The sequence below is a fragment of the Acinonyx jubatus genome, chromosome D4, assembly GCF_027475565.1.
Source record: "Acinonyx jubatus isolate Ajub_Pintada_27869175 chromosome D4, VMU_Ajub_asm_v1.0, whole genome shotgun sequence".
Classification (NCBI taxonomy): domain Eukaryota; kingdom Metazoa; phylum Chordata; class Mammalia; order Carnivora; family Felidae; genus Acinonyx; species Acinonyx jubatus.
The window spans coordinates 85,508,725-85,531,440 of NC_069391.1; the positions used below are offsets into that span (position 1 = coordinate 85,508,725).

General features: G+C 46.1%; 1 protein-coding gene across 12 annotated transcripts in view; it reads right to left on the reverse strand.

Moving 5' to 3' along the window:
* The window catches only part of GLIS3 (GLIS family zinc finger 3), a 578,617-nt gene that overhangs the window by 48,077 nt on the left and 507,824 nt on the right, over window positions 1-22,716 (reverse strand). For all 12 annotated transcript variants that reach the window (XM_053205324.1, XM_053205318.1, XM_053205323.1 and 9 more), the window contains 2 exons: window positions 19,416-19,560; window positions 65-212 (listed from right to left, as the gene is read on the reverse strand). In XM_053205324.1, coding sequence (XP_053061299.1) covers window positions 65-212; window positions 19,416-19,560 — 293 coding nt within the window. The remainder of the gene's footprint in view (window positions 1-64; window positions 213-19,415; window positions 19,561-22,716) is intronic.

Genomic DNA, 22,716 nt, shown 5'->3' on the forward strand with positions numbered 1-22,716 from the left:
GGTGCTTCTCTGCGCGGCGGACTTCAGCGGCGACACCTACTAGAAGAGAGCCGGCTGGCCTTACCTGTCGGCTCCCGCGTCCACGGCCGCGAGCGGGGGTAGCTGGGGGGCGGGGTGGTGGGGGCTCCCCTGCACGCTGTGTCCCGGAGAAGGGTGACCGACAGTGTGCGGGGCTCCGCTTCGGCTCGAGTGACTGCTGGAGAAGACGGAGGCTGCAATCAAGGAGAACAAGCATCAGACGGCGCGTGTTTAGCCCCGAAGGCTGACCGCGAGTGCGTTTTAGGGGCCTGCTCTCCTGTCGGTGGCGTTAAGGGGACAGTTCCTGGCTCACTGGATCTACACGGCTTCTGTTTTCATGGTGGAACAGGCTCCCCGGCGGGTGAGCCCTTCCTGCTGCCCGGGGAGCGCATGAGCAACTGCCCTGAAGTTCATGGTTCGCCTCCTGAGCGGTGCCCTGCCCTCCCGCCAGCTCCCAGTGTGGGCACCATAAAGTCGGTCGATCCTGTAATGTCTGCATCTGCAACAAGGTCGCGGCGCAAGCACTTTTCAGTCACAGGGGACGACAGGGGACAGAACACATGGTGTGCTGACCCACAAGGGGCAGGACGCAGGCCGCCTGCCTCTTCTCAAGCTGCCGCGAGCCTCTGTGGGTTAGCCTGGCTCTCTCTTGTGTCCCTGCTGAATCAGGGGTAATAGGATATCTTGTCCTGGTCGTAGCCCCCGGACAGGATCTGCTACCCTCTTAACCCCAGAGACTGACTGACCCCGGGCATTTCCCTGATGGTGTGGTGGATGGACACACTTGGTCCCCACCAGTGATGAGCCCATGCCCGGCACCACAAAACACGAAAAGGGGCCTCAGACACAGCTCTGGCTTTCCCCCCCCCCCCACTGTTGCCCTATTACGACACAGAGACTGAGTTGCGGCCTCATTCATAGGGGCAGCCTAGCCTCTGAGAAGTGTACATGACCTCAAACTTAAATACGTGCCCGTTTAGATCAGCTAATTGGTACAATGTCACAAAAGAGACGGGGCTTGTCACTTTCAGAGTCTATCGCTATCAGAGAGGCTCTCAGTGTCTGGGACCTACGCAGCAGACATCTCATTATGCTGCAATCAACCCAGCATCATTACTCTGACTCTCTTCAACTTCCTTCTCTATACAAAGCGATGCTGAGCTTTCTACCCATCTCTGCTCTTTTTGAACTTACTCCACTGATGTCAAAGAATAAATGGATCTAAAAAAAAAAAAAATAAAAGAAATCAGGTTCAGGATGAAGAAGCAGCAGCCACATAATCAAAGAGATTTGAGGGTTTAAAAGTTCAGGGAGCGATACTTTTAGACCAGGACCACTTTTCTCCAACGTCTTCAGGTTAGAATTAATACCCCAGATGACCCCGCCCCCCAAAGCTTAACCCAATGGAACGAGAGTTCAAGCACTTAAAGGAACATGTGAAGAAGCAGAATTACCATCTTCCTGCTCAAAAGCTACTGACAAGGGTGTGATCTGATGGGAAGGGTTTATTTCTGGAAAGTCAGCACTGTGTCAGGTTAACTCTTGTCCTCAGAAAACTGCTGCCTCCACAGCCCCCCAAGTTTGAAGAGGTGGTGAGACTAGAAAGTGCTTAGTAGCTCAAAAAGGCACTCACGGTGCGTCAGCCTCCAGAAAAGTTGCACGTTTGCAAACTCGCTAGAGTCACCTTATGAATCACTACTCTCATTTGTGCTCAGCTCACTCGGGCAACCACAATTCTGCTTGTATTCCAAATAATAATTTTACCCGGGGGAGAAGGCTGTTTGGAGTGACTGTGGCAACGGTTTCAATGCTGGTGTTTGTCAGCACGGAGCTTGGTGTTTTATATACTATTCCAAAAACTAATGGAATAATAAGAGGTCACAGAGACGCTGTGGAAGCACAGCTAATTTTTTTCCTACCTTAGCGTAGAAACATGAGCTCTCCTATTTATTCTGCTGGAGTTGCTGAACGCGCCCACCGCTTACGATCCCCTGGAGGTGTTCCTGTAGGTATGTGCTCCTCACAAGGGAAGCAGGGCCCCTGCTGCTTCCAACCCCATGGGCAACAGGGTCTCTTGGTGCGCACACTCTATGCTCTACTCTACGGCAAACAGAAAAATGTGGTGCTTCCCGGAGGTCTACGTCAGCCGAATCAGCTACATTTCTGCATTGGCTGCAATCAAAGAGGTTGGGAAATTCAGTATGGTTTGCAGCCTGCCACACACCGAAAGTTAGGTCCGGTTAGGGCCTCTCCTTCAACTAATAGCCAGGACCAACCGTCTCGCCATTCCTCCATCCATCTGTCTATCCACCCGTCCATCCTCCAACCATTATTTTTTCCTACGTGCCTACTATATGCTAGCCATTCTACTATATGTGGGTCCCTAACCTTGAGGAGGCTGTGGTTAAGCGAGGGGAAGAGGTCTCTATACGTCAGTGCTACCCAAATGCTGAGGGCCACTAGGAGAGATCATCAAGTGGTGTGCAAAGCGCTTTAATGCACTGTCTTCCCTTCGGTCCCGTGATGTGCCCTATGCTCTGGCCAAATCAGACAACTGGCCCGGCCTCAAATATACCACAGTAACTTGTGCCACTGTGCTTTTGACTATAATTTCCTCTACCTATTTTAATACTTTTGCTCTGAATGCAGTTACCTATGTTCCTCTGATTCCTCTCTCCGCAGCCAATCGTTCCACAGGTACGTATGGAGTATGTATGTGTGGCCGCACTGAGCCAGGTCCTGGGACACACTAGGCAACAAGGTGGCCTTGAGGCCAGCTATCTCCAACAGTACCATTCATGCTTGTTTGACTAAACAGATACGAACACAAACTCAATGTCAATGGAGTCCTTCTTGGGCTCAAGGAGCAGGACAGGAACAGAAAGAAACATGTACCCGCCCAATCCTGTTGATCGCTGGTCATAGACTGCTCTCGGGTGTGGCTTCTCTTGTATCTCCAAGTAGGCACGTATTCCAGAGTGGCTAAAGCTCTCCCAGATACCCAAGAGCAGGGCATCCGAGAAGCCTGTGGGCAGAAGGCCAGAGACACAGGGTACAGTTGAGGGGAGGTGCTTCTAAGTTCTACCTGGTGCAAATGGTCTCCACAGCAGCGTCTGCCAGTAGGAATAAGTGGTGGAGGCTATGTGGTGGGGCGTGAGAGGTCCACGAGACAGGGCAGAAGACTCAGAAACCTGCCCTCCTGCTGTGTGGAGGCTGTGTTGACCGGCCAGCAGTCAAACACATATGGATAGCCCTTTCTTCCGCTGCTAACCCTGGTGAATGGCACTGAGACAGGCAGGGACCCTTTGGCTGGGGACCCCACAAGAATAACAAAGAGGGGTGCTTTAGGGTTCGATTTGAAGTCTGAATTTATAAAGTATACAGAACAGTTTCTTATGTTGGTTGTAAGAAATCCCCTGCGAGCAAACTGAAGCCTGTGACTTGTCTCCGTTGCCTAACAGATGGGATGAGAAGTACGGGACAAAATCTCTCCCGGTGAGGTAGGGAACCTAGTAGAAGCTTCTAGTCCAGTGTCTACACAGAGCCCTTTGTGTGTAGTCCCGGGCAAGACTGCTGCTTGTGGATGCTTCCCGTGACCACTGTAATGACCACAGACTTAGAGGAAGTACAAACAACATGGCTTACCAACATTCACCCAGCCCCATGTCGCGCACCCTTCTGATAAAATGGACAAAACTCTGGAATGAGATAACTGTGACTTGGGTAGGATTGCCCTTGGCCTCTACCAGAGATCCACATTTCTCAGTAATCGCCACTGTGGCACAGGTAGTATCTCTCCTACTTATACTGACTTCTAGGAATTTCCAGCTCTGTCGGTCATATGTCCAGGCTTCTATATTAGCATAGTCTAAGAACTTCCTTCCTTCCCTCCTTCCTTCTTCCTTTCTTCCTTCCCTCCTTCCTCCTTCGTTCATTCCTCCCTCCCTCCTTCATTCATTCCTCCCTCCCTTCCTCCTGCCTTCCTTCCTCTCTCCCTCCCTTCCTTCCTCTCTCCCTCCCTTCCTTCCTCTCTCCCTCCCTTCCTTCCTCTCTCCCTCCCTTCCTTCCTCTCTCCCTCCCTTCCTTCCTCTCTCCCTCCCTTCCTTCCTCTCTCCCTCCCTCCCTCCCTTCCTTCCCAGTTTTCCAGCCCCACTCCACCCGAGGCAGGTGCTGGTCTCTCTTAATGTTTGAAGCTGAATATCTGCTGACTTCACACATAATGTTTTGCCAAGTGACTTTTTAACCTCCAGAAGAAAATCTCCAGGTGAGAGCGCAATAGTAAGGTTGTTTACAAAAGGAAACATTTCCTTCCATACACACTCAAAATGATTTTTCGAACTCAGCCAATGGGGCACACAACTATCGATCAGAGTGTAAGGAAGGGAAGCGATCCCTCTAGAATCTAGAGCAATATTAACAAAATTGTTGTGATCCAATCAGCTGGTGCACACAGGCTGCCCACGGGGGTGGCCTTCATTGCCCCGTGTCACCACGGGGGTTAGTGCTGCTTTCAAGGCTGGAAGAGAGCTTTTAGGGGACTCTCCAGACACGCTGGTGACTGACAGCCGGAACAGGTGATTAGGCATGGCGGAGGAACATATTGGAAATTCTTATTGCTTTTGTGATTAAGAGATGGTGGAGTCCCCGAGGAAATAAAAGCCTGGTGTTGAGATGAAGTCTGTGAGCTCTGCCCTCAGAGGAGGACCCAGGAGCTAGCCTCCCTGCTCCTCTGGGCTTTCTCTCTGGAGCAGAGCTTACTGAAGTCTCCCCACCTGTTTCCTGTAGAGGGGGGCGCAGGTAAGTAACTCAGTTGGGCTTTAACGCGCTAACAGAGCAGCACGGGTTGACACGTGTGGTCCCCAGATGCGATCTCACCAGCTACTGGGAGCAGGGCATTCTAGGCTAGAGCCTCTAACTAGCTCAGGTTAATCTGGGTTAATCAACAGCCCTCTCTCCATCCACATGAAAACAATTAATCTGTATCTCTATGGGTACGGACAGGGCACCCTCGGGGATACGTTAGCTGTCATGTGCGAATGGAGGCAGGCAAGGAGTGTTCCCGAAATGAGGCCAATTTATCTCAGGCCCTTTTCCCAATGCCACAGAAGGCTACCATGGGCCTTGCTTGGTGACTATGTTTTCGTCATTTTAGAGGGCAGGGAGGAAGACCTCCCTTGTCGGGCTGAGGTGTATTGAAAATAGCCGACTGGAGGGCATAGTCCTGTTCGAAGCCTTGTGGGCGGTCAGAGCCCTACTTTTCAAGCTTCACCATACAAACCATTCATCCAGGGTCGAATGTCGATTCAGATTCACCAGGTCTTGGATGCAGGGAGGGCTGAGGTTCTGAACCTCGACCAAACTCCCAGAGTGCCTGCTGAGGCTGATCTGGGGAGTGCACTTGGAGTATTAGGTGCCAGACCACATCTCAGCTGCATTTCGTCGTCCCGCTGCCCTACACCTCAGAGCCAAGTTAACATTTACTGAGTACTTTGCAAACCCCTCCCTGGTTTAAAACTGATGAGAAACTTGAGGCCTTACTGGGTTCCTGACTAGGGTACCCGGTCTAGGTCACGGGGCTGAATTCAAACCTAGGAACACAGATCTCAGATCACATGCCTAAGAGTGTTGATCCTGTCTCAGAACTCCCGCGCACTCCATTTGCAAAGACTGGAGTCACTAGGCGTTCTTCCCTCCCACGCACAATGCACCCGGCCGGCTTCAGCCACCAAAATGCCGGTTACAACGCAAGAGGGATCCTCCCTCTTCTGCTTCCGCCCATGCTGAGAGCACCGGAGTGACCTCAGCACGGCCGAGAGAAATTTTCCAGCTCTGAAAATTAACGGAGGTGACAAGTTAAGTAAATTATTTGGTTTGGAAAACAAACAGCTGGTAGGAAATGTGCTTTTTCCCAAATAAAGATTTCAGATGCCTGTCAGGGGTGTATTGATCTACTGGTGGGAACGAAGGCGGGCAGGGAGGGGTTATTCGTGAGCAATGAGATATATGCACCTGTTCCCACAAGTGGCCACAGTGTGGTAGGCTGAGAGGCCACCACCTCCGTCAGTCACGCACAAAAGCAGATTTGCCGTGCACATCCGTTGAGTCTGAGCTCTTGCGGTAAATGTGCCTTTGGAGTCATTTGCGACTGCTTAAAAAGCCACTGCGTTGTTCTCTGTAGCGGGCCTACTCTCGTAGGAAAGGGGGAACCGGTGTCACCCACGGACTGTGAACTCGCTTACAGTGAGTGCTTGAGTGACGCCGTAACCCTGAGACGTGACAGTTAATGCTTGGTAGCTGGTGCCCTGGAGGAGGTGTGGGCTCACCACCCATCTCCACAGCAGTATTTCCAGGTCCGAGCACAGAGGGCTCTGCTAAGCAATGAAACCAGGCTGAGTTGGCTTTCACAGAGATATTAAAAAAGAATTCGAGGGGCGCCTGGGTGGCTCAGTCGGTTAAGCGGGCAACTTCGGCTCAGGTCATGATCTTGTGGTCGGTGAGTTTGAGCCCCGTGTCGGGCTCTGTGCTGACTGCTCAGAGCCTGGAGGCTGCTTCTGATCCTGTGTCTCCCTCTCTCTGACCGTCCCCCATTCATGCTCTGTCTCTGTCTGTCTCAAAAATAAATAAACATTAAAAAAAAAAAAAAAGAATTCGATTCCCATACGAATGGGAATGCTGAGGTCAACCCTGTGTCTGCCTCCCCCATCCATGCCCCCACATCCCCCAGAAGAAATTTGAGCCTGGGAATGATTGAGGAAACTGTTGAACTGTAATGGAAATGTTAACTCCTTTGGCCTCCCTAGAAGTTGGGCACTCAAGACAGACAGTATCAGAGTGGTTCTTAAGAGAACAAAGCAGGCACAGCGGGAGTCAGACGGACTCGGCTTTGAATCTAAGCTTTACCAATTCCTAGCAATGGGTCTTGGGCAAGTCACTCAAGCTCAGCTCAGTTTCTTCATCTTAAATAAGGAGACTATGTCACAGTATGACTAAAAACACTTAGCACAGTGCCTGGACTGTGTTTAACTACCCAATAAACCACTGTCGTTATTCTTTGGTTATCTTTATTATAATGATTCTTATCCATAGGCTGGTGGGGGGGGGGGAAACAAAGGCGTGTGGTGCCCCGCAAATGGTAAACCTCCAATCCGGTGTGGCCTCTTACTTAAAGATGCATATAAACTGTGGCCTTGAGTCATTTGAAAACACAAAGGAGTGTATATACATCATGCTTTCTACTAATAAGCGTTTTCTGTTCAATTTTTCTATCGCAAGTGCTGTAAAGTCTTCGGGGTCTGCAGAAGAACCCCCACAGGGTTACAATGTTGTCCTTTATTGTACAGGGGGTAAGGCACACCTGTGAGTTACAACCCCTAATGCGGTTCAGTTTAAAGACAACAAAGTCATTTTCATGCATGACTGCTCTTCGCTTCGTTAAGGAGTGAGAACAGGCTGTTACTAGAATGTCAACACAACCAGCCCTCTCTGAAGCTTAGTGCATCTGCAAGTATTTTTACATTTCCAGTGCTTTTAATTGTTTCTCCAAGCGCATAAAGACGCGGCCGTGGTTAATTCTCAGGATTCGGAAAACACTTCCCTTCAGTCTTTCTGGAGAAAGCCACTACCGCTGGGGGTGACTGGAGCTTCGCTCCCCAACAGTGAAAACCTGGGCCCCCATACCTTCTGTGGTTGTTCGCATTTCGCCATGGAAAGATTTAATTGCTCTCGTGACCCGAGTTCACGAACCAGGGAGAATTTTCCAGCAAGGAAAAGGGCCTGTCAGCTGGAAAGTGGCAGAGATGCCGCGGTGGCTCCTTGCCTGTGTGGCCCGTGACTAGCGGGGGGCCTTTTTCTCTCCCCTCCCCGCTTTGCTGGGCATGTTCCCTCCCCGACACCCTCCCCCGGGGCGGGCGAGCGGCTTCCTTCCCCATTCCAGCCGCATTAGGAAAGCAGAGCTTCTTATGGGTTCACGCAGCCATCCCTGTAATCTTTCTCTCCTCCTGGAGGTATGAATAATTTTAATATTGCCAAGCCCTAAAAATCTATTCTTTCTTGCCTGTCTTTTCTCTCCCCTCCCTCTTTGCAGTGTGGAGTATCATTATCCAGCAGTACTGATAAGAGGATAATGAAACAATCCTTTCTCAACCGGCTCAGGTGGCTGTCAGACTAAAATGACACCATCCGTACATCCTTGACATGCTACCCCAAGCTAATTGATGGCAAACAATGGTAACTGTCACCTGTGCACTAAGACAAAGAAAACACACTCGTGTCACCTGATGGGAGAGCTACCTGGCAACCGATGAACAAATGTGTTAGAAAGACGTTCCATTAAGGTAAGAGAGGGTACATCTCTGAAGAACATGCCTATTAACTTTGAGCTGAAGAGCGCTGCTGTTCACTGGGGAGCAGAAATAAATAAGGTAAAATGAGAATTTATTGATGTCTGGACAGTTACATGAATATTCAGGTTCTCTTACAAATAGATATTCCCACATGAGCTCCAAACTTCTGTGTAGGCTGCCCAATTACATTTCCACATCATGCAGCTGGATTTACAGCCAGGGAAGAGGTTATTAGTATTTGGAAGAGGACTTATGCTTACATGCCCTTCTGGAAGACACTGCGATACAACCAGAAGATAATGGCTGAAGTCATCCAGGCAGATGCCAAAGGTTACCATCAAATGTCCTGAAATACCAGGTGTAATTAACTGCATGTCGGAAAAGCTCCTGAAACATGTGCCTTTCAGAACAAAGCCGTTTTGTTACAAGTGAAATGGCGTTTTCTGGCACCTCTCTCAACTTCTCTGGGACCAACATTTCAGGCAGCCCTCTTGGGTCTTTCCAGACAATGAAGGACTTATCCAACCTCAAATCTCATACCTTATCGTTCTTCCCTTCACCTCCCAACCCACTTACTCACTCACAGAGAGTCAGTTACACAGCAAGTCAGGAAGATAACGTGAACAAGGAGTACCCTCGGAGGAATTCGGTACTGCCACTATGTGTTACGTCATCCCCCGTTTTGAAGAGAGGAGGAGAGCAGTCAGAAAGGAGAAAGATGGAGCAGGTATGGAGAACCATTCCTGGAAGCTCTTACGGGAATGTCCCTCATCTCCATTTTTGGAATAAAGTCTGATTTGGCCACAAAAACCCATGTTACTAAAAAAAATACTTGGTTCTCTAGCTCCTCATTACTTATCCCTTAGTTGCCTCCTACCTGTACCTTGTTGACCCCAAAAGAGGTCTCCTCCCTTTTGGATGCTACCAAGACAATCCCGCCCACTCCACCTCTATGCGGTTTCTAAAATCATTTCACAGAGAAGGCTTCTTGGAAACAGATACAGAGCACATACAGCCAATCCAATTTGTAACGCAATTTTCTGCTAGCCAACTCAAGGGCTATTTACCAACCCTGAGCTCTCCCAAGAGACCGCTCGGTAAAATGGAGTCACAACAGCCCTTTTGGGGAATTTAGGAACCACGGTTTGCAATGACCACTGGCCCTGGGCAAAAATGCACAGAAGAGGAATATGGTTTTGTTAGGACTCCAGAGAAGCCAAAGAACCCCCTTTCCTCCTTTTCTATACTTTGCCCACAAAGTGGACGATTTTCTCACTTCTCCTTCAGGTGCCCAGTATTACCTCCTAGGTTACTCTCAGTGTAGACAGACTCTGATAAGTCATTGACATGTTACCAGGAATTATGCCCATTTATAACCTTTCTTAAGGAACTTAAAAGCTTTTCCCTACCTGTTGAATGGAGTGTTCAGTCTCGGGTTATATGAATTTCAAGCATCCTTATTGTTAGTTAGAAAGTGTATTTTGAGGAAGTAAGCATGCTTCCTAAGCTTTATCTTTCAAAATTTTCCTTTTCTCCTGGGCATTAATGTGTGAGTCTACAAGAGGCCCAAATCCTAGAAAACACACTCCTTGATATTTGAGGGTTCAAGCCTCTTCTCTTTTTAGGAAAAACAGACCTTAGTAGAATTTAACTGTGACAACTCCCTGTGATATCCTTGTGAGCCCTGGGCTCACCATAACCAGAACTGAGTCCTGCCTGTCTTCCGGCAGCTTCTTCCTAAGTGGTGGCCACATTACTGAGGGCTTAATTCCCACCATGGCCCAAGGTTGTCTCTGCAGATAGCTGCTTACAATGGGAAGACTTTAACAGTAGTAACTCCATTGTGGAGCCCCTACCTTTGGGCTTCCGCAGACTACCTGGGGGAGGACAGGAGCGCTGGGTAACAGGCAGCACAGGTGGTATGGGTCCCTTCAAATGAAAGAGCTCTGCTGTGTGACCTGTTTTAAATATTGGGTCTTACACGAAGCTCTGCAAACCCAGGGGCTGGAAGACTACTCAGGTATTTGCTAAATCGAAAATACTATGGTGATCCAAAAACCTATGTGTACTGGCAGACTTTTAAGACAAAATGTGATCAGACATATGGAAGCCACAAGCTTCTTTGATTTCAGTCAGTCATTGACGAAGGTCCCAGATATAAGTGGAAAGCAGAATTTGGCAAACCTGTTGTGTAAAGGGCCAGAGACTAAATATTGCAGGCACTGCTAGCAACAGGCAATGTCCTCAATTCTGTGAGCAACTATTCTCACCTAAGAGCCAAGAGTCTTTTTTACATTTTACATTTAAAAACCTTAAAAACATCCTTAGCTCTCAGGCCATGCAAAAACAGGAGGCAGGCGGGCCATATATGGCCCGTGGTATAATAAATTATCTGTTGCATGCTAACTCCTAAGAACCATCATGAAAAGACTGTGGAACTATTTTTGAAATATGGAAACCAAATTTGAGGGAAGCAAATAGTCAAGAATAGTTTTCTAGACACCTTAGGGTCTATTTTGAGATAAATTGCACGGCCTGGAGAGTCTATTTACAAAACGGGATCAGGAAGGACCAAGGCTATGCCTCAGCAAGGCTGACACAATGATGGTGTAAAACTGCACTGATTGAGCCATCAATCCTGCTTCTTCCTTCTGCCATCTACCCCACCCTCACCAACCCACTGCTGAGTAAGTTTGCTTCTCAACCCAGCGCCCTGGGACTCTGTATGACCAGCCCGTGCGTACTTCCACTCTTCATAGCAACAACCACCAAAGAAGTCTAAGTCAGGGGCGCCTGGGTGGCTCAGTCGGTTAAGCGTCCGACTTCGGCTCAGGTCATGATCTCACGGCTCATGAGTTCGAGCCCCACCTCGGGCTCTGTGCTGACAGCTCAGGGCCTGGGGCCTGTTTTGGATTCTGTGTCTCCCTCTCTCTCTGCCCCTTCCCCACTCGTGCTCTGTCTCTGCCCCTCCAAAATAAACAAACGTTAAAAAAAATTATAAAGATCTGAAAACACGTCTCAAAATATGGGAGTTCTAAGTCCTCATCTTGACTTGAATTCTTCTCAAAAGGAACACTTTATCTTAGGACAGCGATTTCTGAACTTCAAGTGGTGGTACCCAGGACTATGAGGAATGGAGAGGAGGGGTTCTGGTCTCCATCACAGACATGGGCTCAGTCTAGGGGTCATTCTCTAAGTGTTTAAGCAAAGAGGACGGAAAAGAGAAAGGAACATATGCCAGCTACAGAGAGCATACCGAACTCTTACGTGCGTTCTCCCTTAATGCCTGTTTCAGTCCTAGGGAGCCACTATTCTTATCACCGATTTAGAGAAGAGGAGAAGTAACCTCCCCAGAGTGGAGAGCCAGGATTGGAGCTCACATCTAGCTCCGCGTTCTTCCTGCCAGACCACACTACCTCTAAAACACAAACACAAACAGAAAACATACTACGTTTGAATTAAAACAATCAATACTTATCAAGACACAATTTTGACAGTGTGATTTCAGAGGCACTGCCGCCCAAGTGATGGGCTTCTGATTCCAATTTGTTTTTCTTTAGAGACCTACAGTGCATTTCCTTGACTCATAAAATGTTATGTGAAGTACCGAACAAATAAAAATATGAAGAACCGTATTTCAGTTTTCTTTTCATCTACTCAACATGCCGATCAAATTCCCAATCTGTTCAGGCTTCCATATTTTCCCTGTTTCTTAAATGGGACTGACGGGTAATTTCTGGCACCTTTTCCCTATCTGCTTGACAGAACTGTAACATATATTGTCCTCGGATCTGGATAAAAGCAACAACAAAAATTACTAATAGGCGCTGAACACGTGCCATGTGCTAATACTATTACAAGAGCTCTGTCATTTAATCCATCAACTGACCTCAGGAAGAGAGAAATAAATTTGAATCGGAGAAGTAACATGCCCACTTGTAAGTGTTCGATTTGAGCATAGATGGACTACATAGATGGTTAGAGGTATTATTAAAAAAAAAAAAGTGGCCAATGATATGACTTAAGAAAAGAGATACTAGGGGTGCCTGGGTGGCTTAGTTGGTTAAGCGTTTGATTCCTGATTTCATCTCAGGTCATGATCTCATGGTTCATGAGTTCAAGCCCCGCATCGGGCTCTGCGCTGACAGCATCAAGCCTGCTCGGATGCTCTCTCTCTCTCTCTCTCTCTCTCTCTCCCTCTCTCTCTTGGCCCCAACCCCTGATCGCACTCTATCTCTCAAAAGAAATAAATAAACTTTAAAAAGAAAAAAGAATAGATACTCAATATTGCCCATCCTTACATTTGTACAGATAAATATGACCCCAAACTGCCTTAGTACTTCAGAACTATGGACCTTAGATCGCTACCTTACCAATCAGAACGTCTTCAGGGGCAGCTGACACATGACATTTTTCATGAGGTGCATCCCTGTCTCAGAAAAATGTGACAAGCATCCCCGTGGGCCAGTCTGAGCAAGCTCCTATGCGTGCTGACGACAGCCTTTCCCCTTTTCCCTTGAATAGTGAACCAACAGCCCCTCCTCAAAGGCAGAAGCAGGACTTTCATGGAATCCCCAGGGAAAGGTTGCAGTGAAGATTGTAAAACTCGATTTCTTAGGGTGTGAGTGCGCGTTAACAGAGCTGCTGGACAGAGCAGAAGCCAAGGCGGGAGCAGCTAAATTCACGTAGACCTGGGCTGGAGTTGGAAGAGGTTGAGGCCGAGGCAGCCACTAGAAATGGTGTCATGAGCGTGAATGAAGCTAGCACAGACTTGAAATGTAGTGGGAAAACTGAGTTAAGAGGCAAAGGAGGAAGCTGAAATTTCTGAGAAGTCAAGGCGGGCTGTTAAGGCGGCCTTGACGGTGTGAGTCATGGCCAGGGCGCCTGAGTGGGGCAGATCATTCTCTGACAGCATTAAGGAAGATACAATAAAAGCCAGCCTTCCGAGACACGGCTGTTGGTCACCTGGAACGAGTCGTTTCCACAACTACTCTCTTTACGCAGTGCCTGCAAGATGTTTTCTTCTTTTGTTAACAGTAAACCATGGCAAATAATGTCCAAGCTGATTCAGTAATGTCCTTCACTTTTGAGTTTTATGCTATTCACTTTTATTTTCAGGGCTAAGACAAGTGTAAAAAAATGAACTCTCACTGCGACTACAAGCACCCGGAAAAGGCCCGCTTTCCTTTTTTTCTTTATTCTTCACAGGAAAGAGACAGGTCTACCCGTTCCTCTCTTTCCTCGGAAGGTTCATTTGAAGCAGAAGGTCAGGACTTCAGACCCGGAAGTTGGGCCCAAGCCTTCCTCACTGCAAAGCTAATGAGCTCCTCATTCCAGGAATTCTATCCTGAATTCTCCGTCTTGCCCTCTGCATCCGTCTCCTAAAACCTATTTGTGGGTACACTTCGAAGTAAACACCACCTTTCCTTCTCACACCCATTTGAATGCCAGCAAAATAACATGGAATGAGAAAAGAAGAAATAGTAGTATAAAGACAACCAAGACTTTGTGCAATGGGGATAAAGCCACAACCAACCCAGCGTCATGACTTTCCTTTCCTCCACGAGGTGTGGAATTATTTTTGCTCACCCACAAAAAATAATTTTACAGCAAAAACCTGTACGTATTATAAAACTGAATAATTCAGCTTAATCTTGCGTGAAAAACTAACATCAATACAAGGGAGTAAGTGGATATGGAAAACGGAAGCACCAAATTAAGCAGCTTGCAAACATATAAAGTCATTAACATTAGCCTGCATACATACAAATGTGCCCTGTGCTGGCTGGGAATCAGAATTTTAATTTTCTTCAGTTGAGCAGTTACAAGATCTCACTCTTAATCAAAATATGAGTAATGCCGTTGTAACAGTGGTGGGGGTAGGGGGAGACGAGCTTAATATCCACTGATAGATTTTCCTTAATGAGAAACAGAAATATATACTATGGGGCAATTTTTTTTTTCACTATTTGATTCAGTTGTATTATCTTTGTAAGTATTTAATCATAAGTTCCAGAGAAGCATTATTCTATTTATCATTGCAAATATATGGCATATCACCTATATGTTAAACTGTCTTTTGTGGACAGATTTCCATCACATGGTTTTCATGCGTAAATTTTAAGATTATTATTTTTTAAAGTTTCATCTTTACTGACATACAACTGATATATAAGACTGTAAGATATTTCCAACTGTACCTCGTGGTAATTTGGTATACTAACTATCTAGACACTGTGAAAGGTTCTCTCCATTTAGTTAATGATGGGCAATTCTTATTGTAACTTCCACCAGTCAAAACTGAGATTATATCCTGCTATAACACTCCCACATTTCATGATCCAGAGCAATAGTTTTCCAAGCGTTGTTCCTGGACAAGCAGGACCCAGTGTCGCCTGAGAGTTTGTTAAAAGTCCCCAGCAGAAATTCAAATTCTTGGGACTAGCTCAGAGCTACTGAAACAGAAATTCTGGGGGTGGGGCTCAGAAACCTGTATTTTCACGGGTCTTCCAGGTGACCTAATGCACATAAACAGACTGGCTCAGGGCCAGGGAAGGTGAAATCTACAGGTTAATGCTGTCATTGCCTGCAACGGAGAAGAGCGAGGCTTGCTCCTACCGTTATGGATTTTCCAATCCAACTTGGTAGATAAACCACAGATGTGTGGGATGTTAAGAACAATACAAGAGTTTGACGAGCAATTCAAGGCGATGTCAGAAGAGACGCGGAAAAGACACTGCCAAATGTTTCCCTTTAAATCACTTCTGTAACCCCAGTGTCCACCTCCTTCTGTCCACTGCTGGGTCCAAGTCATTCTGTCCCTTTTTCACCTCTGGTGAATTCTAAGCAAATCACTGCTTTTGAAGATCGTGCAAGCAATATCTATTGCATTTTTTATAATGCTCTATGCCTGCTTTTTATATAGATCATGTTATTTGATCTTTGCAATTCTGTAAAGTTTAACCCATTGGGAAATTCGTGTGTCAATTTAGAACTCCTAATAAAGTCCCTAAGTTAACAACCACTTTTTGAGAGTAGACTGTACGAGGCACTTTCTTATAAAAATATTTCTAGCCCCTACAATTCTGTAAGCTGTCCTGAGATAGCAAATATATTCAACCTAAGAATACAGAAAAGGTATTAAAACGTATACCATAAAATCACATTAAAATACAACATTAACCATTTCATGAAGTATGTCAAATCTCGCATGGATTTCTTATGGTGCTATTTATTACAAAATGTGGTGATATTGTGAGCGGGAAGGCTTCATTTCCCCATAATAAGGGTGAGGGGAAGGGAATGACAATATATGACTTCAAAATTCCTGCCCTAAAATAAGCCTATTTTTCCTTCAATAATTCCCTATAATATCTGAGCATCGCACTTCTATATCCTCCTGAAAAATCTAACGTTGCATTCAAAATTTTAAAAATTCAAAAGAACTTGCAAGCTCTAAAACAGGATCATTTTATATCTCAGTATTAGTGGTACCAATAAAATCCCACCATTCTTGCATATTTCCTTGTTCTAGGTGCATTAGTTCCTCACTCGATGGGTGATTTCCATGGGACTCAAACACCTCAACCACACTGGCCTCTACGGTGTCTTTATGGCTCAGGCCATCGGCAAAGACCACGTTTTATTGAATCTGTAGTACAGTTTCGATCTGGAAGGAGCCATAAGCTTGGTGACCACCTATGGTACAGATCACCCGCCATACAGCATGCTTTGTTAGTGAACAGACTCTCAACCAAGAGCAGGCAGTAGTCCAGGCTGTCCATGGTGCTGCAGACTCGTTATTCGTGCATTCCTCTGCTTCATGAGTTCATCGAGGAAGCTGACAAGACCTTCTTCACAGGCATTAAGCCTTGGAAGTGGCAGTCACCCCTTGATCTACTGGCTGTGAAATACTTCTCCCTCAGATTATCAGCTAAATTACCTAAATGTATAGGCTAGCCTGAAGCACTATCTAGATATCTAGGGCACAGAACTTCTGAACAACAGGGCAGAAGAGGTGAGGGAGCCATCCTTGAGAATTGCTCATCACTGTCCCGGCCTTCCCATTAGGTCACAAGATTGCTCTCAGTTTGGCTCAGGATCGGGTCTAGGGACCCCGGGACTTTCAGGATAGTAGGCAAGTAAACACCTCAATTGAAAGTGGTCCTCAGCGTGAACTCAAGCGATATTTTGGCGGCTTGAACCTGGAACGCTATTTCCTTCCACGGAAATAAAAGCCTTTTCTGGAAATCCTTTCCAATCACATTCTCTGGAAACGCTGTCCCAATAAGGGAAGCCAACATGTTAGGAGACTTGTAAGATTTGCAGGTGTGAGAACTACCACCTTTCCTGTTCTTAGTGCTCTGCAAACCATCCCTCTCTCGGAATCTCACAGATGGTTGTTTACTAAGCCAGTACAAAGGTCCATTTCCAAATCATGACTTCTGCAAACTGAGTCCTCAGTCTTGTGGCTTCTAGAAAATCCTGGTGCTCACTGCTGAACTGCTTCTGATCCTACATCCATACGTATTCAACAGGTTTCCCTCAAAATATTTTTCTGATACATCACTTTACTAGCACTTGGAATTGAAAGTGCTTAACAATCATTAAACAAATATTTTCTCGACTTTGTGTAACAGAACGTAAAAGGAAGGGCTCCGAGGGCTTTCACCATTTAGCCAAGTCTTTATCTTTGTCAAATTCCCTTAACACTTAGGAGTTTACGCTAAACAAATTGATGAACAGCTTCAGTTTCCTTTGGCATTTTTCACTGTTTGGCTTCTTTCCACAGATCTGTAGTACAGGTTTGAAACTGGTAGGAACATGCACTCCTGGCACGTGCATTTCTAGCACTTTTTTTCAGGGAGGTTTAACATTTTCCTTGTGTGGTTTTCCCTCCTGCTTTGTTCTGCTCTGGGTTTGCTGTGTATTCAGCAAAACAGAAGACTTCATCAATTTTCCAAAAGAGCGAGAACAAAGGAAGTAAAGTAGGACCCAAGGGACACAGGCATGAAGGGAGAAGGAGGGGGCATACACTTTCACGGCAGTGCACTAACTACAGGAGCAAAATTCCAAGAACACAGTTCAAGCCGGATGGTCACCTGCCTGTTCCAAATGTCTCCAGAGTCACAGAAAATTGAAGTCAACAGAAGATGCTCTGTTGATACTATGGCAGCTCGGGTTCCTATGCCCATCACGGAAGCTTGCCCGCCACGGCTGGAGGCTCAAAGCTGGGAGCTCATAATCATTTTGAAGACCACACATGGAAAAGTGTCAGGAGGAAGAAAAAGAAAAAAGGAAATGTCTGGACTGATGAAGCTGGTTCAACACAAATCTTTAAAAAAAAAAAACAAAAAACTTTGACCACACTCCCAGACATACAAGACACACACCAAGACAAATGTGCCTCCTCCGTTTGGAAAGTGAGCCATATCCTAGATGCCGCACAGGGCAAAGGTACTATTGTTTTCCAAAGATAGAGATATCATGGCTTCCCAAACCCATTTCCAAGTTAAATGCAGTGAGACTAGCCCGTTACCATCAACTCTCCATAGTGGATGTTGGGCCTGCTTTTCAATCGATTCTGGTTGGCTTCCACTCTTAACTATGGGGTCCCAGGTCTTTACGAAGGTCATGGATTTATGGACTGAGGGACTAGGAATTGCTATGTAGCCTGTCATAAACTGGTTGCTAATTTAATGTGCTAGAATAAATGTTCCTATATCAAATATTTGGCAAATCAAACAGACATATGTGCAAACAAAAACGAGTCACACTTTCTCATGTATATATCTAACACAAAATATTTATATGAGTTGATAACACTGTACTCTGGTGTATTTCATGTGTTTCTATGTACCTGTAGCCGAAACGTCTGTAAGACTGGGTCTGCCCCTCAGATCTCCTAGGGTCTCAAATAGCAGAGGCTTTGTTTTCTCTAAGAGAAAGTACCCAGAGCAGCTGATAAAGGGCCACCAACAATGGGACAACATTAAGAATGTCCTGATGACGGACCCTCTCCAAGTATTTGCGTAACACCCTTTGCCCTGAATTTGGATCAACTGAGAACTATCCAGTTAAGAAAAAGTCCTACAAACATGGCTTTTCCTAGCCTAGTGTCATGCATCAGTAAGTTCTTAATTCTTTATGGCTTATGAGTACTTTTAAAAAGAAAAAAAACCCCCAGTTTTCTGCCAAAGCCTGGCTCCAGAATCAGATGGGGGGTGGCTGTGGGACTTGTGATCCACAGATAATAGAAAATCCCCATTGTCTGGAAGGTGGGACTGGGGGAACTTTCGCTTTCATATTCAGCATGACAGCAAGGGCTTTCCACGTGTGAGGGATGGCAACCAATTAGTTTGCACAGGTACATCATCATTACAGAGAGTGGAAAATGCACAAAAATCCAGGCGAACAAAGTAAACGGAAACAAATAACTTCCTTATTGCATATTAATCCTTTCTTATTTTTCCTTACGTAGATGAAAGTTTCCAAATATGGAGTCAGCTACCATTCAAACCCAGGCAGAAGGACACCAGGCTGGGAGGGCCCTCTCATCCCCCCCTCCTCCCCGCCATCCCAGTGGTCCACAAACCATTCTTAAAGGGCGGCTTACTGAGGTGAAATTCTTCTTAGAGACCTGGGGCTTCCTTTTGAAATGCAAAGATGACAATAACTGTTCCATTAAGAAATCCACATGCAGCCTGTTACTTGCTTACGGGGTGGGGGGGGAGGGGCACTTTTCCTTTGGGTCTGAGTCAAGTTAATAAATTTAAGATACCTGGGAGAGCTGGGTGCCCTGGACTTTTGGCAGATGTCCAGAACTAAAAGAGCTAATGCATTATTTTACTGAGTTTCTTTATGAGAAAAAACAGCCTGCTGCCAGCTCAGCTCAGGAATCAGATGGGGAGCAGGGGTGGGGGGCAACGTGGAGCCCCTGGATAAGGCAAAATACAGATGATCTTAGGAGAATTTTTCTCATGTGAGCATTCCCTTCAACCAGAGGGAAGGGCCTGGGGGAGGACAGTGGCCGTGGCCTCGGCCGGCCCTCGTTACCTGGATAGAGGTCAGGCCCGGGCCCCGGGGAGCGTCCCACCGCACTGTCGGCAGCGGCATCTCGCGGGGAAGTGGCCGAGGGCAGGGGCTGCACGGTGAGGCAATCCGTGAGCAGGTCGGGATGTAGCTCTGTGCTGGACCGCAACTAGGAGAAGGAGAAAACAGAAGACAGATGAGAAAGGAAAGCCGTTCCTAGGAACACTTCCCTGCAAAGGCATCGTGCCCTAAGGTTCGATGCGATGCAGTTCAGCACACATATATTTATTAAATAGCAACAACCGTGGGTCAGCCATTGGGCTTAACAGAGAGTCAATAGGATGGTGACTTCTCCAGGGCTGATAACACCTGGCAGGTGATTCCGGAAAAGTACGCAGCTTAGAGGCAGATTTGACTTCGGTCTTTGATGTGTTTCTACTTCTGGGAACCCAGCTTCCAATTATATTTCCGTTTATTTGGTCTGTATCTTATCAGAACTTGTAGTGATAACAAATACAGACTCACGTATATTTGGTCCAGATTGGAAGGTGCTTTTAAAATAAAGAGGTATGACCAAGAAAATATCTCAGAGATAACTGAGAAACGCCCATTGAAATTTGGTGCCTACAGATTTTACATGAGAAGAAACTATGTAGGTTAAATTTTAAAATATTATGGAGCACGATTCAAAGGAAAACTAACGTCATTAGCAGCAATAAAAACCCAACAGTCAGTTGCACATGCACGCACGCGCACACACACACACACACACACACACACACACAAATAAAGCACCACAATTTAGATCTTCATTTAATCCTAATAGCAAAATACTTCTTTACATATTAAAGAGTTATATGTTTAAAAAAAAAGGCAGGGATGCCTGGGTGGCTCAGTCGATTACGCCTCTGACTTTGGCTCAGGCCATGATCTCACAGTTTGTGAGTTTGAGCCCCATATGGGGCTCTGTGCTGACAGTTCAGAGCCTGGAGCCTGCTTTGAATTCTGTGTCTCCCTTTCTCTGCCCTTCCCATGCTCACGCTCTGTCTCTCGCTCTCAAAAATAAACATTAAAAAAATTTTTTTTAAATAAAGGCAAAATATCTAAGACTAAAGAATACGTGAAAAATTATCTGATCTCTTTATGAAAAAGAATTCTGGGAGTGTAATCTGAATGGGGAAAATCACAACGAGAAGTTTAGCTACAGGAAAAATACAAACCTCTGCTTCTATAAAGACATAAAACCTTAAAAATATAGAACTATATTTGTTACATATACTGAGAATAGCATCTTCCGTGTTTAAAGAGAGCGTATGAATTCATTTTGCCTTTATCAAGACAGAACTAAACCTTCAGATCTAGGGTTGAAGTACACTAACTCAGCCAACAAGTATTTATCGAGTGTCAGCTGCTCCTCTAGGCTCTGGGAATACTGGTATGGAGCTTCTCCTAGAGAGTGAACCCGGAAAATCCATGATGTCAGGGGGCACTGCTGGTGGGGAAGACCAATATGCAGAGAAGGGAGACTGTGGGTAGGAAGGACAGCGACCTTAGGTAGACAGCCTCTTGGAGAGGGCTCTGGAAAGGAGCCTGGGAAAGGGGGAGGGACTGAGCCCTGAAGATACGTCAGGGAAGAACCCACCGGCCCTGGGGTGCCTGGATCATCAGAGAAGAGTGAGACCGGAGCGGCACCAGCTTGGGTCTTGGAGAAGGGAAACAAGACAGAACCAGGGACATAAGTGGGGAGAGATGGAATATGTTTACTAGAGCAGGAAAGGGCCTTCCAGATCATTTAAGGCTCTTAAACATTCTCTAGTCCAGAAATTACCTAATGAGTGGGGCAGGAAGCACACAGAGATTGCCTCACTGCGCAGCCCTTGATAGGAAGAAAACATTTAAAAAAGGAGAACTACCAGGGTGCCTGGGTGGCTCAGTCGGTTAAGCATCTGACTGGCTCAGATCATGATCTTGCCATTCGTGAGTTCAAGCCCCGCTGTGGGCTCTGTGCTGATAGCTCAGAGCCTAGAGCCTGCTTCAGATTCTGTGTCTCCCTCTCTCTCTCTCTCTCTCTCTCTCTCTCTCTGCCCCTCCCCTGCTTGCACTCTCTCTCTCTCTCAAAAATAACTAAATAAATAATAAAGTTTAACTGACTGAGCCACACAGGCGCCCCTCCTCTGTTTTGTTTGTTTGTTTAATCCTTTCCTCCGCTTTCCAAGTTTTCTACATTCCGATGATGAGTTAGAACTGGCTTGCACCCATCTAAGAGAGCTGTTCATGTGTATCTTTCCCAAACTGTCCAGGCAATGATGTCAAACTTCGAGCTTGAACTTGGTCAGGTTGAGAATATTTACACCATGGAAATTGGCAAATGCTACAAACTGGGCCTTTTTCATCTGGAGAGCTGGTTAACTACTACTCTGATCAGAAAGAAAACCAGACACGCACACGAAACATCAGTAAGTCGCTAGGCAGTAACTTCAGCATTCCTTGGACCTCAGCAAGCTTCATAAAGAGACAAACATATGTCCAGGTCTTAGTCCAAGAATATACAAATGGCATCGTGACCCCGAGTACACAGAAAGAGCATTTAACACATGTAGTGAACGAGACGTAATTGCATTATAATTTCCTCAGCTTTGCTACATTGGAATCTCTGACCAAGACCGTCTGAATTAGTGGCTAACCCTCTTAGGGCTTTTGGAAGGTATGTTTGTTATTTTGGTACTAACCTAACACATGCTGCGTAAGAAAAACTGGAAAAAAATCCAGGCTTCGAATGAGTTCTGGTGATCACTTTTAATTTACATTTCATCATTACAACGTGATCTGGGGCCCACATGTTCTATGAAGCACAGACATGAACATCTCTCTGCTTTCTATTACTCTAGGGTTTTGTAGTTATCGCTACCAATTCGGTCTTTCCAAAAAATTTCATGGCCATGGACACTCCCAGAGTCAAAGGCAGGCAACTCTTCCTTAGCTTCAACACGTACTCATAGTTGCTAAGAGTGTGATTCCACACGACTTTGTGGGGAGCATTAATTTGGTTTTCTCTGGGATTAGGCATGGTTCTAGAAAGTGCTTCTTAAATTGAACAAGCCTTGAGGAACTTATGTGTAATTTCCAAAGGAAGACCACATGCATAGAAACACAGCAACGATATGTAAGGTTAGCATTATTCTCTCCCTTCTGGATTATTTAAGTCTCTTAAACGTTCTCTAGTCCAGGGATTATCTAATGGGTGAGGCAGGGAGGTATAGCACGAGCTCCTGGGAGGGCTGTCGTTCTATATAAAAGTTTTATATTCGGAGGAAGAAACCCAACT